Source organism: Columba livia, chromosome 2 (assembly GCF_036013475.1).
Source record: "Columba livia isolate bColLiv1 breed racing homer chromosome 2, bColLiv1.pat.W.v2, whole genome shotgun sequence".
Classification (NCBI taxonomy): Eukaryota; Metazoa; Chordata; class Aves; order Columbiformes; family Columbidae; genus Columba; species Columba livia.
The window spans coordinates 135,757,335-135,772,655 of NC_088603.1; the positions used below are offsets into that span (position 1 = coordinate 135,757,335).

General features: G+C 37.5%; 1 protein-coding gene across 1 annotated transcript; it reads left to right on the top strand.

Moving 5' to 3' along the window:
- The first annotated feature begins 591 nt into the window (after nucleotides 1-591).
- On the top strand, nucleotides 592-15,321 carry DECR1 (2,4-dienoyl-CoA reductase 1). Its single transcript, XM_021281347.2, has 10 exons — nucleotides 592-750; nucleotides 4,835-5,037; nucleotides 5,988-6,045; nucleotides 6,194-6,280; nucleotides 8,045-8,192; nucleotides 11,322-11,421; nucleotides 12,706-12,778; nucleotides 14,516-14,662; nucleotides 14,968-15,030; nucleotides 15,128-15,321. The coding sequence occupies exons 1-10, from the start codon at nucleotides 676-678 to the stop codon at nucleotides 15,185-15,187; spliced, it is 1,014 nt and encodes a 337-aa protein (XP_021137022.2). The 5' UTR covers nucleotides 592-675; the 3' UTR covers nucleotides 15,188-15,321.

The window sequence follows — 15,321 nt, forward strand, 5'->3', positions numbered from 1 at the left end:
CTGGGCAGCCTGTTCCAGTGTCTGTCACCCTCACTGTGAAGAAGTTCCTTCTCAAATTTAAGTGGAATCTCCTGTGTTTCAGTTTATACCCATTGCCCCTTGCCTTATCATTGGTTATCACTGAGAAGAGCCTGGCTCCATCCTTGTGACACTCATCTTTTATGTATTTATAAACATGAATGAAGTCACCCCTCGGTCTCCTCCTCAGTCTTCCTCTCCTGTGGGTACAGAGAGGACATAAATTTCTTCTTTTAGACTCCAGGGGAATAGAAAAATTATTTCGTGTCTTTCAAATAGCATTGAGTAAATAATTTGCAATAAAAAAACCCCAACCCAGTGATGCGTATAAACTAGACCGAGCACATCCTGTTCCTCGCAGCTGGAACTCGAGGCCTCAAGGCACTGGCCGAGCAAGGCGGCCCTGGGGTGGGGGCGGCCGGCGGGACTGAGCCCCCAAACTGGCCGGAGCACCCAGGTTTGTGGTGTAGCGACGGACTCGCAGGTTTCCTGACCTCAGCAGCTCAGGCTGGAGTGGCGGTCGCTCAACCCACCCTGCTCGGGGACCGCGGGGCGGCCCAACACCCGGACCGCCTCCCGCCCAGGGCGGGCGCTGTCCCGGTCACGGAGCAGGCGCACAGCCCGGCCCCGCCACCCACGACCCCTCGGCAAGGAAGGATGGCGGCGGTGTTGTGTCAGGGGCGGCGTGGCGTCTGCGGCGGGGCCGCGACCTGCTTCTCTGGCCTCGGGCGGGTAAGGCGCTCCCTGCTCCCGTGGGGCCGAGGGCAATCGGCCGGCGCCTCGGGGGCTCTCAGTGAGCTCCTCCCCCGGGGCTGCTCAGGCACTCTTGGCCCCTCAGAGGACACTGCGGACGGTCGCTGCCCGGCGGGATGATGCCGCCCGGGCTGCCTCCCGCAGCCGCGGGCAAAGCCGCCTCGCCGTGGCCGAAGCGGTGTCGAGGGGCGGCTCTGGCTTTAGTGGGGTTTGGGAAAAGAGCCAGGACGTGTCTTGAGGGCTGGGGCACCCCAACACCGGCCCTGTCCGGCCCGGAGCTCTCGCAGAGGTGCGGCCTGTGCTCCCCGGCACCCTCCCGCGCCCAGCGCAGCTGCCGTTCGCTTCCATTTCAGTGCAGGCTGTGAAGGCATCGGCATTGCCCTTTCACCCCAATAGCAAAACTATTATGTAAGTTTGAATGCTGCCGTCCAAGCAGTGACACGGCTGACTTGTGCAAGTGCTGCTGGAGGCCGTTCCTAGTGAGTTCTGCCCAGGCACAGCGCAGCTTACCAGTGATTGCTCGGGTGCTTCAGAGGGCACTCTGCAGTCCTGAGTTGGAAAGGACCCACAAGGATCATCGAGTCCAACTCCTGTCCCTACATATGACAACCCCACATTTCACACCATGTGTCTGAGGGCATTGTGCAGTCTCTTCTTGAACACTGTCAGGCTTGGAGCCGTGACACCTCCCTGGGGAGCCTGTTCCAGTGCTCCACAACCCTCTGGGTGAAGAACCTTTTCCAGATGTCCAACCCGAACCTCCCCTGGCACATCTTCCTGCCGTTCCCTTGGGTTCTGTCATTGATCGCCAAAGAGAAGAGATTGGCACCCACCTTTCTTCCTTCCCTTGTGAGAAGCTGTAGCCAAGATGAGGTCTCTCTGAGTCATTTCATGAGTCAGTTGTATTCCCTGGCTGAGGTGGTTTTGTTTGTTTGTTCATGTTTTTGTTTGTTTTGGTTTGTTTTTTAAGCTAGTTCCTAGCTTCTTTTTCTATCTGTTTACACTTGAGGCTTAATTTAAAACCTTGACCTTAAATAGTGGAATGATTAAATTGAGGGGATCCTGTCACAGAAGCCCCTTGTGCAAGCTAGTGATGAGACAATAGCAGTCTCATGAGAAGACTGCTGAATTACACCAGGTTGCTGTCTGCTTGATTTCATGACAGTGCTTTATTAGACTTGGTATGGTCTTACTGCCTGCCTGTGCTGTGGCCTGCTTCCTCATCTTCCTCCCCCAAGCAGGAGGAAGCTGCTTGCATGGTTTCTGTAGTGGTGGGCGAGAGGAGTGGGCTGTGTCAGTCACCAACAGAGTACCTGATCAGGGAGGGTCAGTGCTGCATAGGGTTTATCTCTAGTTAGCTACGTATACTGGAGGAAGAGGAAGTGCAAATGCTGTTTTGATTTGCAGTCTCTGCCATGAGCTAAAAGTTCTACAGAGGGAGCCCTTCTCTCTCCCTGCATACCTGAAGAGAATAGGGGACTGCTAAGACAGACATGAAAAAGAATCTTCAAACTCCCCTTGTCTGACATCTTAACAGTATTCTGGTACTCCATGAAAATATGCAAATTCTGTTTTTGTTGGAAGAGTTAAATAAGTATTTTACAGACGTTTGGTGGCAGATCTGATCTGTAGAATTTTTTTTGGAAAAAATGTTATGACATTCTTTGGATTTTTAAATTTTATTTGCTTGTGTTCCTTAGAACCACCTTTGGTTTGCTTTTTTCTTTGTGAGAAGCTGTTGCACGTAGCTGAAGAGTCCAAGTTCCAGAAAGAATCCCTAAAGTACACATCTAATATAAATGTTGCAGGACTTACTTCACTGCTTTGCTTTTGTGATAATTCTAGCTTCCAGCTTTACTTCATTTTGTTCTACTTAGTGCTCACAACTCTTCTTCACTATTGCTCTTTGTTTCGTCTTTTCTTTGGAGCATGAGCTCCATTAAATTGACAGTTTAACTCCATGTTTATTGTCTCTGTTTTGCCCTGTGTTACAAATGCAAATGAATTATCACACAGAAAAGTTCACATGCATGTTTTCTTAGGCCAGCTTTAAGCTCTGTGAAATCCCCATACCTGTGCATTGTAGCTGTGGCATGTAGAGACTATTCAGCTGCCACTAAAAATATTGTCTCTTAATTTTGGTGCTGAAAATGTGAGTTAGTAAATAGAACCATAAATTTTAATATTTTTAGTATTTTAAGATAACTTTTGTTCTTTGTGTCAACCTATTGAACAACTGCATGTTTTTATTAACAATACTATATAAGAGTAACCATTCAGTCTTCTTTCCTGAAATTAAATTAGCATTTTTTGTGTTCAACAAAACACATTATGGCTTAAGTACAAATTAGTATTATAGAAAATAATGCATTCTTCTAATTTTTTCATATAAAAACCAAAAATAATGTAATTTTGTCATACTTAGAAGTGTTTGTATTTTCAGGTTAAGCTAACTTCTATATTCTGATCAAATTGGGAATTTCTGAATTATTACTGTAATGCTGCTGTCACAAATAATTAATTCAGTATTTAAGTTAGGGCTTGAGCTAGGTTAGTGTTTTAGAATGCTGGAAATATCCTCTTGGTTGTTTTTGCCGAGACTTTCTTAATGACAAATTCCTTATTGCGTTAATGGGATGTTTTCTTACTAAAGTGTATCACTTTTGTGATCAGTTAAAAATGCTGAATTTTCTTCTGCTTTCACATGTGTTTTTAAACAAGTCTCAAACATGTGTCTTTTTGCTAGGAACAGTTAATCAAGGGCTAATTTGCTGTAAATAGTATTTCTTCTGGGACAGACACAATGCTGGTAACCAAACCTTGCACAGTTTTGTCTGGGAGATGGCACTGGTTTTCTTGGCAGTTCCAGTAAGAATTAGGACAGGTTTCATGGATTCTGCCCCATTCTCCAGTAAATAAGAATGTTTTGTTGACTATGATAGTAAAGAATCAAAGCCTTGAAGCTACTACTGAAGCTTTTGAGTTTGTAAATATATACACATGTGATCTCAAAATCACACGTGTTTGTTAGGTCTGAACTCCTTATGCATGAAGTACAGTCCATACATGAATCTGAAACCCAAATCCTGCTGAGAGTCTGTAATTATTTGATAATGCTGTTCCACACACTTTTACAAAAGTGACAGATATAAGAATAATTAACTTTCAAAATAACAAAAATTGGTAGTGTATTTTTTAGATAGTTCTCTAGTAGAAATGGAATGTCTAAAAATCATTCAGGTGCTTTACTCATATAGTATTAGCATTTATTTGAAGGTCCGTATGTTTTAGTTAGTATGTTACAAACTAGTCATTCTTACATTCAGTTTATAATAAGGCAGTTACGGTTGTTACTTCCACTGTCATAAGAAAATCTAGTGTCGCACAACAGTCTTCTCTGTTAACCCCCCCACTCTCCCTGCTGAGGAAAGGGAATAGAAGGAAAAGGGAGAGAGACTTACAAGTTGGAAAGTTAAAAATGCTTTTCTAATAATACTAAGAGGCTGGTGTCGTGCCAGAGGCTGCAGGGTAGGCACCCAGAAGTCTTGAGCTGGATTCGGCAGTAAACTGGAATGGATCCAGGGATGCAAGGCCTGGAACCAGGCCTGGAACCAGGCCTAGGATCACAGGTAGAACGGGAAGGGTGCCCTTCAGATGCCGCCCATGGACAAAGAGAGTGAGACCATTGTGATCTTCCAGTTTTATACAGTGTATGACGTGAATGGCATGGAATAACTAGTTGGTCAGTTTTGGTCACCTGTTCTGTTTGCTCCTCCCTGCAAGTACACCCCTCTCACTTATCTGACATAAAAAAAATTATCAGTGACCTTGGCTGCCATAGCAATAAGGATTAACCTGGGCCTTCTCTATATACCATTCCTACCAGCTCCAGAACAAACATTGCTTGAAAAGCATGCAGCCAGCTTCAGAAAAATGCAGTTCCTTAGGAGAACTTAGCTGAAAGAAAATTGACTAAAAGAGAATTTGCCTTATTTTAAACAAAACCAGGACAATCCTGTATACAAAACTGAGAAAAATTAACTTTTCTCTCTTTTTCTTTCAGTTTTTCAGCCGTGGCACAAATGTGTTATATGAGGAGAGCAATGCACCACAAGCTGCCTTCTTTGCACCTCTTAAAAAAGTTATGTTGCCGCCAAATACCTTTCAGGGGAAAGTGGCCTTTATAACTGGTGGAGGTACTGGGATTGGCAAAGGGATAACAACAGCTTTGTCCAGTTTAGGTGCCGAGTGTGTTATAGCAAGCCGGTAAATATTAATGAAGACATTTTAGAGCTTTCATTTAGTACTGAATGATGAATTTTCTTCTTCACAATGGATCTTGTTTTCTTCTTTGTAAAATGGATACATTTATTCTATTTGCTCTATTTCAGTACACTTCTAAATTATAATGTCATATCTAGAAGCTTGCAGATCCATCTGCAAGTATCTAATGGTGTAACCAACATTAGGAAGAAATAAACTAAATTCATTTCCATGAAATGTGGCAGCAAAATAAACAACCTATGATATTTGACATAAATTCAGCTAAAGCCTAAAAGAGAATACAAAATTGAAATGGCTATTCTTGAACATTTTAAATGTATTATTGCAGGTGTTCTTGATACAGATTTGAGTTGCAGTAAAGAATTTAATCCTTTCCTCTTAATTCTTATGACTTTAAAACCAGCCCTGTTTTTCCCTTAATGAAGATGATCTTTATACAGTTCTTTTAAGTAACACTACAGTAAAGACTAGAAAAAAAATCTCATTTTTAATAAAAATAAATATTGTGACGTTTATCCAAATAGTGGTTTAGGTATTTGGTTTTGAATGTGAATATGCATATGCTTTGTAAAATACTAGTAGAGTAGTAGCTGAAACTAAATTTGGTATGATTATGTACTCGAAATGAAAATATGTTTAATAGCTTACCATATTTGATTAGCTTAAGAGAGTCTCTTACTGTGGTCACTTCTGAGTTGCTTTGAAGTAGCACTAACCAGAAATTATTTAAAGCTTTCTTTCAGAAAGTCAGTGGCTAAATACAGTTTTTATCTGAAAGCTTACCAAAATCAGCAACAGACGTGCATGCACACACATATTAAATGGTACTTTAATGTTTAGTTTATATGCTCAGAAAAACGCATCGGATTTTCTTAATCTGAGTTGTAATTGTGTTTAATGGAAATTTAGTGACATTGTCTACTTACTTGTAGGAAGCTCGATGTTTTGAAAGGAACAGCAGAAGAAATCTCTTCTAAAACAGGGAATAAGGTAAATTTTTACAGCATTGTGAATGTGTTAATTATTATACGTTAAATGGTTATAGGATTTTTATGCATTTATTTGCTTCTGTGGGCTTGTTTAATTTATGAGTGACATGGTTGTGAAGTCTCACAGCTGCCTTTCCATTATTACATAGGTTCATGCCGTCCAGTGTGATGTGAGAGATCCAGTTGCAGTTAAGAATGCTGTTGCTGAAGTAATCCAAGTGGCAGGACATCCTAATGTAAGTGTTCTGGTGGAAGGAAAGAACTTCAGTTGTCATTACCGAAACTACTCTGCATAATATGTATGAAGAAAATGACTGTTGTAGAAAGTTAATGGAATCTAAAGAGACACTAGACAAAAAGTGGTAGTACTTCAAGGTAAAGCCAACATTCACAGTTAGACTGGTTACTCTGTTCCTGTGGTTCTTAAAATACAGCCAAATAGACAAAACAAATACAGCAGCCAAGTAGACAAAACATTGTTGTCCTTACTCTAAGGATTAACAGTTTATTTGTAAATATTTGGACAATTATGATGGGATTCTTTCAATTAATTAAGTGAATGGAATATTGCCCTTAAATCCTCCTGGAAAGGTGACTTACCTTTGTTGATACTGAATTAAACCCGTTGCTTATCAACATGTCTCACAGATTAGAATTTTAAGTAATCATAAACATAGTCTTTGATCCTTGCATACCTTATTGTAGAGTAAATTGAATATTCAGTTCTTCTTGCCTAGTTTTTCTCTTAGTGACAGACATGACACATATCGTTATGACTACTGCAAGCCTGAGTGTTGCTGCCACTGCGCAAGTGAGATCTCAGAGACAGAAGTTAGTGGCAGTATCATATTTCTTCTGGCTTTGTTTTGTTTATTCCATACTCGGGACTGTTGCTGCCAATCATTCTTTTGTCATATGGATTGTTTTGGCAGGCATATATATCTACATACCTCAAAGATCATATCATGCAGTCCTTAGTTCATTAGTTTTATTGTTGCGTCTTCACAATATTTATGCAGTGATTCAAGTAACCTCCTCAGTATCTTGAGATGTTTGTATTTTATTATTGCTTTTTCTTCAAATTGTAGGGAGACCTTTAAATTATATTTACCATCTGTATGTATAATTTATGGCTGCTCTATTTTATTGGTTTTATATTAATGCAATGTATGCTGTCTTCTGTTCTGTTCTTGAAAATTCCAATGTCTTAATTTAGCCTAGAAGTTCTTCAGTATAGACTTTGTTTTATGTGCAAACCTACATAAATCAAAGTGCCATTCCATAAGTAATGCATCGTTTTATTGTTTCAGCACAATGCTTTATTATTAAATATACAAGATAAATTTTGGTTTAAAAACTGCTTATGTGATGCTTAGCCCCCTTGAAATATATCTAACTACTTGAAGGGCTAAGCAGGTGATATGTTGAAAGTATCCTCTGCCTAACTATTGTTTGCAGAAAGACAACAAGTGACGGATGACGGATGTATGTAGGTCCATTCCTAAAAAGTTCATTGCAGTTCATGAAATCGTAATACTCTTCTTGTCATGTCTGATGAGACTTGCTGTTGTGCAACAGTCAGTTAATGCAGACTTCAGTCATCAGGTTGCCTGAACTTCTTTTGCTTTTATTCCTGTGCAACCATTACATTAAATATCGTATGTGACCTTGGAACTTGGTAGAGACAAACTTCTGTTAGGATGCACTTAATACACTATGGAAAACAGTAACTTGAGGTGCCCTCTATGCTTACAGTTCCCCAGGAGCAGACTAGTAACTTACAGGCATGTGGAAATACAACTTATTTGCTGTTATTGATACATTTCTGTACTGCAGATGTTAAAATTTCTCATGGGTTATTTTATCTTACTGAACCTCATTTGAAAAGCACGTTTTTACTTTTTTACCTGGAAACTGTCAGAAGTTCCTTGTAAAATCTTTGCTTTTCTCTCAGGAAGAGTTGTTTTTAGTTAACTTAGGTTTTTCTTCATGTGTTTCAGGTTGTGATAAACAATGCAGCTGGAAACTTTGTTTCCCCTTCTGAGCGACTTTCTGCTAATGCATGGAAAACAATAACTGATATTGTACTTAATGGGACTGCTTTTGTAACTTTGGAAATTGGAAAGGAGCTTATTAAAGCACGAAAAGGTATCTTAAATTTAAGATAAAGGGTAACTAAGGATTTTGACATAACAGTATTACTTGTTTTCCTTGCCTTACTACTGTAGCCAGTTTTGAGAGTTTGAGAAGAATAACAGTTTTTAACACTTCACGTCTTTTCCAGAAACTTTGAGTAAAGCTGTACTTAAATATCACAACAGTAGAACTGGCTAGCAATTACTTCATTATAGAATCTACCCAGAGTTTGTACTAGTTGTAAAACATTTCTAAAATTTGAAAAATAAGGCGTTAAAACATATGTTGGTATTTCTTTTGAGTCTTATGTATCTGTGTTGGTTTAATTAAGCAACTGAATGTGGCATTTCTTTAAAAGAATAGCAAGTCAGGACATCACTTTGAATTTTCCTCCTACAGTAAAATAAATAAAATTCACAGTTGTGTTATTTGAGTTGTAAAACTAGAGAATATTACCTGTCAGATAATTTGAGAAATAAATTAAAAATTGAAGTCAGTATTAGGTTTTATTTTCCCATTGACAATTTTTATTTATAGATTACCTAGTAGTTTAATGCAATATTTTGGCTTTACCTTTAAAAAATTACAGTTTTTTGATATACATATATATAGCCAAAGATTTACTTAGCCAGATTATTGTCTTTAAAGGAAAGATAATGTATTCTCTTCTATGTTTTACTGTAGATTCTATACAAAGAACTGCTTTCATTTTATGTTATCTTCTAGTTATAAATCTAAAATATTTAGCTTATTTTTTGTTCAGAATGGTACTGTCGCAAGTAGCATTTAAAAGCAGTGAGGTATGTTATGGTTTTCCACGTGCCTGAACCTCTGCATCTTTTCGAGCTACAGTCACTGTGTTGAAATAATCCTTTTGTATTTGCATTATATTTCTCTAACTCCCAATTTACTTGCATTTCCTCAAAACTCCTCTACAAAAAGTACTGTGAGTTTATACAATTTAATAACAGATAATGTTGTTTTGGTAAGTCTATGACAGTTTTGGTTAGTTGTATTTCCCACATACATTTTAGCAGCACATGAAAAAATAATTTCCAGAATTCTCTTGATAATACTCTCATGTTAAAAATCCATCCCCAACTCTGACTTACTATGTCATTGTAGCAAACTATTGTAACAGTTTGCTTTGTGGCCATTCAGATGCATGCAGTGTCTCCCTATAGTAATATGAAATACGGCTTTAAAAATGTCTGCTGCTGTTGAATGAAAAACTACTTTCCTTGCTTCCACCTTCAGATTCATCAAAATCCAGAAGCCCTTTACCTTTGTATTATCTCTCTTTCTTTACTTCTAAGCTTCCAAAACATGTGAATCTTCTTTGCTATTACTTGCATGCCACCTTTCGAGGGGATTCTGTCTATATGTAAGGCTTTGTATTTAAGGCTTCCTTTAAGATATGGTTTTGCAAGTTAATTAAGTGTACCTGTTTGTTGTTTCATTCTCCACCTTCGTTTTATTTTTGCTTGCTTGTTTTTTAAGTTTAGGCAGAGACTGTAGTTTCTGAAATGATGGAGATGCAAATATTGTTGGACAGTCTGTGGGGATGCTGTACGTCTACCAGTTGCTAGAACACTCGCACATCCTTTAGGTCTGCAGCATGACTTACATTAAACCTAATTTAGGAAATAATAAAAGTGCTCTGCTTTTAGACTTTGAGTTTGTCCTGGTGTTTAAAAGGAACTTGTCATCTGCTGGTGCATTACTTACTTATGCACTGAAGTCTTACAAAGTTTTACAAAGTGAGAGTAATATATCTCTTTACAAGATGATATATTTCATTTTATGAATATAGGTGTTAGAAATAAAAATTCTGTATGAACTAAGGTGCACCTGAAACTTCAGAGCTGTAAATGTATCAGTCATTCTTGTTTCTGTAGTAGGTTTACCCAACTTACCTCTATTTAACCTGTATTTTAAAAAATTTACAGTTTAGTTCTGCAAAATTCACAATGTATTGTTAATTAACAATGAACTCTAGATAACTTCAGAGTTGTTCAGTGGTATTTGCCTATGTTGATTTTTCGTTTCAGTCTCTAGCTGCAGACTACTTCTTTGTAAGTGGGGTCCATGGTTTCTGGATGTCTGTGAGCATTTCTGTCAGTCCTTGTTTATAGTTCTCTTTGTGTAACATTACTGTAATTTTTTAACTGAGTCTCTTTATTGTCACATACGTTCTCTCAGTAATGTGTATGGTTTTAGAGATATCCCTTGGGTAGCTATTCTAATTAAATTATTTTTAAAATACAGTAAGTAGAGCAGTTATTTTAGTTACTATGGCGTAAGCAGTGAACTGTTGTCCCTTCTCCTCCATTTCCAAGTTGCAGTAAGCTCATGCTAGTCATTGATTAAACACTTAGAATTTGTAGACTACTATAAAAGAAAGATTAAATAAACAGCTGTGGTTTCTGTTCTTTTCCATAATGTTTTTTGTAAATCTGTTATATAACTTACGAAAGAAAGTGTTCTTTTTATAATGCAGTTTGTTACAATATTAACGGGACAAAGTCGTGCAGGTTAACTTTGTCATAAGCTCTACTGCAGAAAAAGCTTCTGAAAGTATCTAAAAAACCCGCATTTTTTTTCTGCATAGACTTTTGACTTAAGACCTAAACTGTCATTTTAAGATTATGCCAAACCTAGTTATTAATACTGTTTTTTTTTTTTTTTCAGCAAAGATTTGATGAAATTAAGACAAATTACGTTACCTAGTTAGTGGTTGCTGGGCTAGAGCAGCTTCTACAAAGAAAGTGCAAGATCTTAGGCTTTCACTGCAATTAGACTGATTTACACACCTAAATTAATTTTCAGTAGAAGACTGAGGGTTCAGACCTTTGCAGCCTAATCAAACACCTATTTACACTTACGCAGAAAACTTTTAACATTCATGGAAAAGGAGGAACTAAAAGAAAAAGGCTTGAAAGCAAAGCTTCGAAGGCTACATTTTTAAAACATTTTTTTTATGACCCAGAGTGAAATGGCATCTCTAACTCTTGAGCTGCAAACTTCTGCGCCACTAAGGTTGTTTTTTTACCCTAAGTTCCGAGTTTGATCCTAGTGGTATTTTTCTGCTTGTTTGGGGTTTTTTGACTGGTTTATTTTTAATGTTTTTGCAACTTCCAGGAGCAGCATTCTTGGCTATTACAACAATTTATGCAGAGAGTGGTTCAGGATTTGTCATGCCTAGTGCCTCTGCCAAAGCTGGTGTAGAAGCAATGAGCAAGTGAGTAATATAGTGAAATGTGTGTTTTGCTTTTCACAGCTTTGAAATAGGGTAATTGGTCTATGAAAATTGAGCTATTTGATATAGTCCTCCTATTCCATTGTATCATAAGGGAACCTTCCAGCCTTTGGTATTCCAGCAAAGAAAATAGTCTGCTGACAGCTTCTTGCAGAAGGATGTATTATTAATAACTGCTGTTATTGTGATGATTTTTTTCACAAGGACAAGTGGATGATTTTTGTGACAAGATGGAACTACTTCTTTCGGCAGCAGCAAGTTTCAAAGTTTCAATTACAGAGTTTAGATAATCAGATTCTCTTGCATTCTCATAGGCAAAACAGCACTTCAGACAGTTATTAGTGAAACTGTTCTAGTTTCTTTTGTGTCAGGAAAAGACATGCTTGTATTTGGATAGAGTATACTGCTTCACCTATCTAGTGTCATAAATGTGTTTGCTATCTGTATTTCAAATTAAGGTGTGCGCCTGTACTCAGTTCAGAACAATAACGTGATGTATCTGTCCATGCTACTCAGCAAACAGAAGGACTTCTATCATTACTGACTATAGGACAGTCCTTCATAGCAAACAGATCCTCCTCTGCACTTCAGCAGAAGGAATTGAATAGTTTGGCAGCCTTTTAGTGACTAGAATTCTTGATCCAGGAAAAAAATGAAGGAATGAGTAATGGTCTTGATTTCTGCTGCACAGAGCTGTAACTGAAGTGTGTGCTTTTCAGAGACTTTATGACCCAGCTGATTCATTCTTCGTATTAAATATACTGAAATACTGCTTAGGCAGAAAAAACATTTCCAAAGAGCAAAATTATTCTGCCATTTATTATTCTGTCCCATTTTAGGATGTAATCTCTGTTTTGTGTTATTTCAAAATATCTAATGGGAGAGCTATGTTGAAAATGTTAGAAATGTGTACTTGTGGCATAGTCTAAATTACCAGGGAAAGATGATGGCCTAACAGTTGTTTGTCAGGGAGTTTAGGTGCCAGAATTGTCTGTATGATTTGTGAGGGAGAAAGATTTGCTCCTTAATGTTGCTTTTTCTATGATGCATCCATTAAGTCAATACTCCTCTGTTTGCGAATGTGACTTTTTTTTCCCATTTTTCCTTTTCTGAAATGTTTTAAAGAACAACAGCAACAAAAAACCTTAAGGAGAAATGCATGTTTCAGGAAAATTCTAGTATTTACACGTTTGATTGAATTTTAAATATTTTTTTTTCTCAATAGCAGTATTAAAATATTGATGCATTCTGTTAATGAATTTTTAGGTCTCTCGCAGCTGAATGGGGTAAATACGGCATGCGATTCAATGTGATTCAACCAGGTCCAATAAAAACAAAGGTACATAGCATGAAGTGAAACACGGCCTTGAATATGATTTGTAGTACATACTTAACTTTAAGATAGTCTAACCTTTTTCTGTAACTGTTAAATTCAAGTGTGGTTTCCTTGGACTGTGCTGGAATATTAACCATACCACATTTCAATAATTCTTTTGTAAAATATAATTTATTGAACTTCTGAAACCTGTCACTGCCTCTCCTGCTTCGCTAAGATAAATGAAACTTTTTTTTTAGTATTTCACAGAAATGATATATCAAAATATTTAATGATGATTCTTATCAACTGTATGTACTTAATTTGTCTAGTGAATTGAATTCTTACACTTGGTTGAGTAAAAGTGCCTATTTCTCCCTGAACTCCTAATTTTTATACAAAACATCTTATCAGTTCCAAAATTTCAGAATCTCTTTTAGGTATATGAGAACAGAATCTCACTAGTTTTGTTGAAAATCACAAAACTAGAAAGAGAAAAACTAAGTCAGCAAGGAAGTGAAGCTTTGATATGAGTGAAAAAGAGGACTGGAGGGTTTGGAGGAAGTAATCCAGACCAGCTGAAACAGGAAGAAAAAAGAAATCAGTCCTGCAAGAGTCTATGGCCCAGGGAGTTTGATACAGTTGGTATCTCTTCATATGTAATTATCGTGATGGATTTTTTTCTCCCATTAGTTTGTCTTGTTCCTTTTTGAATCCCTGTAAACTTTTGGCATCCCTATATCATGTGGCCAGATCACTTTGATGTGTAGATTCGCATAATTTTTGGCAACTGCTTTAAATGTCAGTATTGCTACCTGCCATAAATGTTTCTGATTTAAACTAATAGCATATATCCCGCTTGAGATACTATGTGTCCTTATTAAAGCACAACATTTGTCATACTGGTTCCAAGTTAAAATTTCCCTGAAAGCATAAAAAGACAGACTGACTTTACTTAAAGCAGTGTATTGCAAAGTCATGTCTTTCTGCCTTAGAGTCTACATCCATGTATTTGATAAAACACTGTTGTAAGTCATCATAGGAAAATGAAAAAGTATACAAGTGCAAAACTGCTAAACTTATTATTTCAAATAGCATTTAAAAACATGGCAATAGAAGACTTAAATGGCATGAATACAGCCATGAAATTACGGTATGCATTAACTCTCATAGCTTCAGTAACTTAAAATAAGTTATACTAATACATTGGGGATTTTGCCTGAGGAGGTTGTTTCTTTGTGGAGGAGCCAGGAAGGACACAAACCTCATCTGTTTCCCATGCTGTTCTAAGCTATTCAAATACTAGAATTTCCAGTGACTTAGTTGAGTTCTAGCCATTGGTGCAGATCGATCTAGCTTGAATTTTTTCTTCTCCTATGCATAGTTTTTCTGTTCCTTCCCTACTCCTCCTCTGTACTTGTTCCTCTCCCCTCTCCATGCACCAATTTTGAGGGTTGCATATTTCCTCAAATGTTTATCAAGGGTGTTTGGGAAACAAAGATTATTAACCCCTTTCGTTTTTCATAGACAGAGGGTGGGTGACTATCCCAAACATGTTAAATTCCAGCTTAACACCCTCAGTAGATGGATATCGGTATAACAGGGATAAATTCTGGATTTGTGCCCTACTTCTTTTTCATCCTGCTGACAAAGCTGATGTAGAGAGTTTACTCATAAAACGTTAACTTCCATATTGTTTATGTGGAGTCAAATCTCTATTGGATTTTGATTTCTGATAGAGTTATAACTCTTAATTTTCAGGGTGCTTTTAGCCGCCTGGACCCAACAGGTGCATTTGAGAAGATGTCTATTGAGAGGATTCCCTGTGGCCGCCTGGGAACTGTAGAAGAAATTGCAAATCTTGCTGTCTATTTCTGCAGTGACTATGCAAGTTGGGTTAATGGAGCAGTAAGTTTTAGTTGTTCTTGTCTGTACAATTAACTTGGTGATGGCCAGAGTTTAGCTGGTATTTTTTAAAGCCCTACTTTCAGAAATGAAACAAAAACTCTTACTTTGAAATTTTTTACAAGCATTATTACCCTTTTAATTGTAATGCGGTTCTTTAAAAAGAGCTTTTAAAAATTTTTAAATTGCATTATTTTGAACATGGGTTTCTCTGATCCAAATCAATAAAAATCGGTTTCACAGTTCATAACAAGGGAATGCTACAGAAAACTCACTGTTATTAAATACCATACTTATGCTTTTTCTAGGTTATTAGAATGGATGGTGGAGAATACGTTTCTATGGCAGGAGAATTCAATGAGTTGAAGAAGGTATTAAATTCCTTGCTTGCTATTTTACATTCAGAGAAAAACTTAGATGTGAAATTATTATACGCAATTCCAATAAAACGCTCTTTTCTTTTATTAGGTTACCAAAGAGCAGTGGGATGTAATGGAAGCAATGATTAGAAAAACAAAAGGCTCCTGAAGGATGAAACTATATGGTAGAGATTTTTTTAAAAGAACTACTGCTTTTTAATGAATATTTAGAAATAACCAGTTGAGAAATAACCTTCTAAATATTTTGTATGCTGATTTCAATAAAATTATTTGAAATGGTAA

Bases quoted from the DNA above. Each gene is read 5' to 3' on its own strand.
- DECR1 (XM_021281347.2), top strand. From the start codon at position 676: ATGGCGGCGGTGTTGTGTCAGGGGCGGCGTGGCGTCTGCGGCGGGGCC. The intron at 751-4,834 runs GTAAGGCGCTCC...TTTTTCTTTCAG, and splicing joins GCTTCTCTGGCCTCGGGCGG to TTTTTCAGCCGTGGCACAAA. The intron at 12,779-14,515 runs GTACATAGCATG...CTTAATTTTCAG, and splicing joins CAGGTCCAATAAAAACAAAG to GGTGCTTTTAGCCGCCTGGA.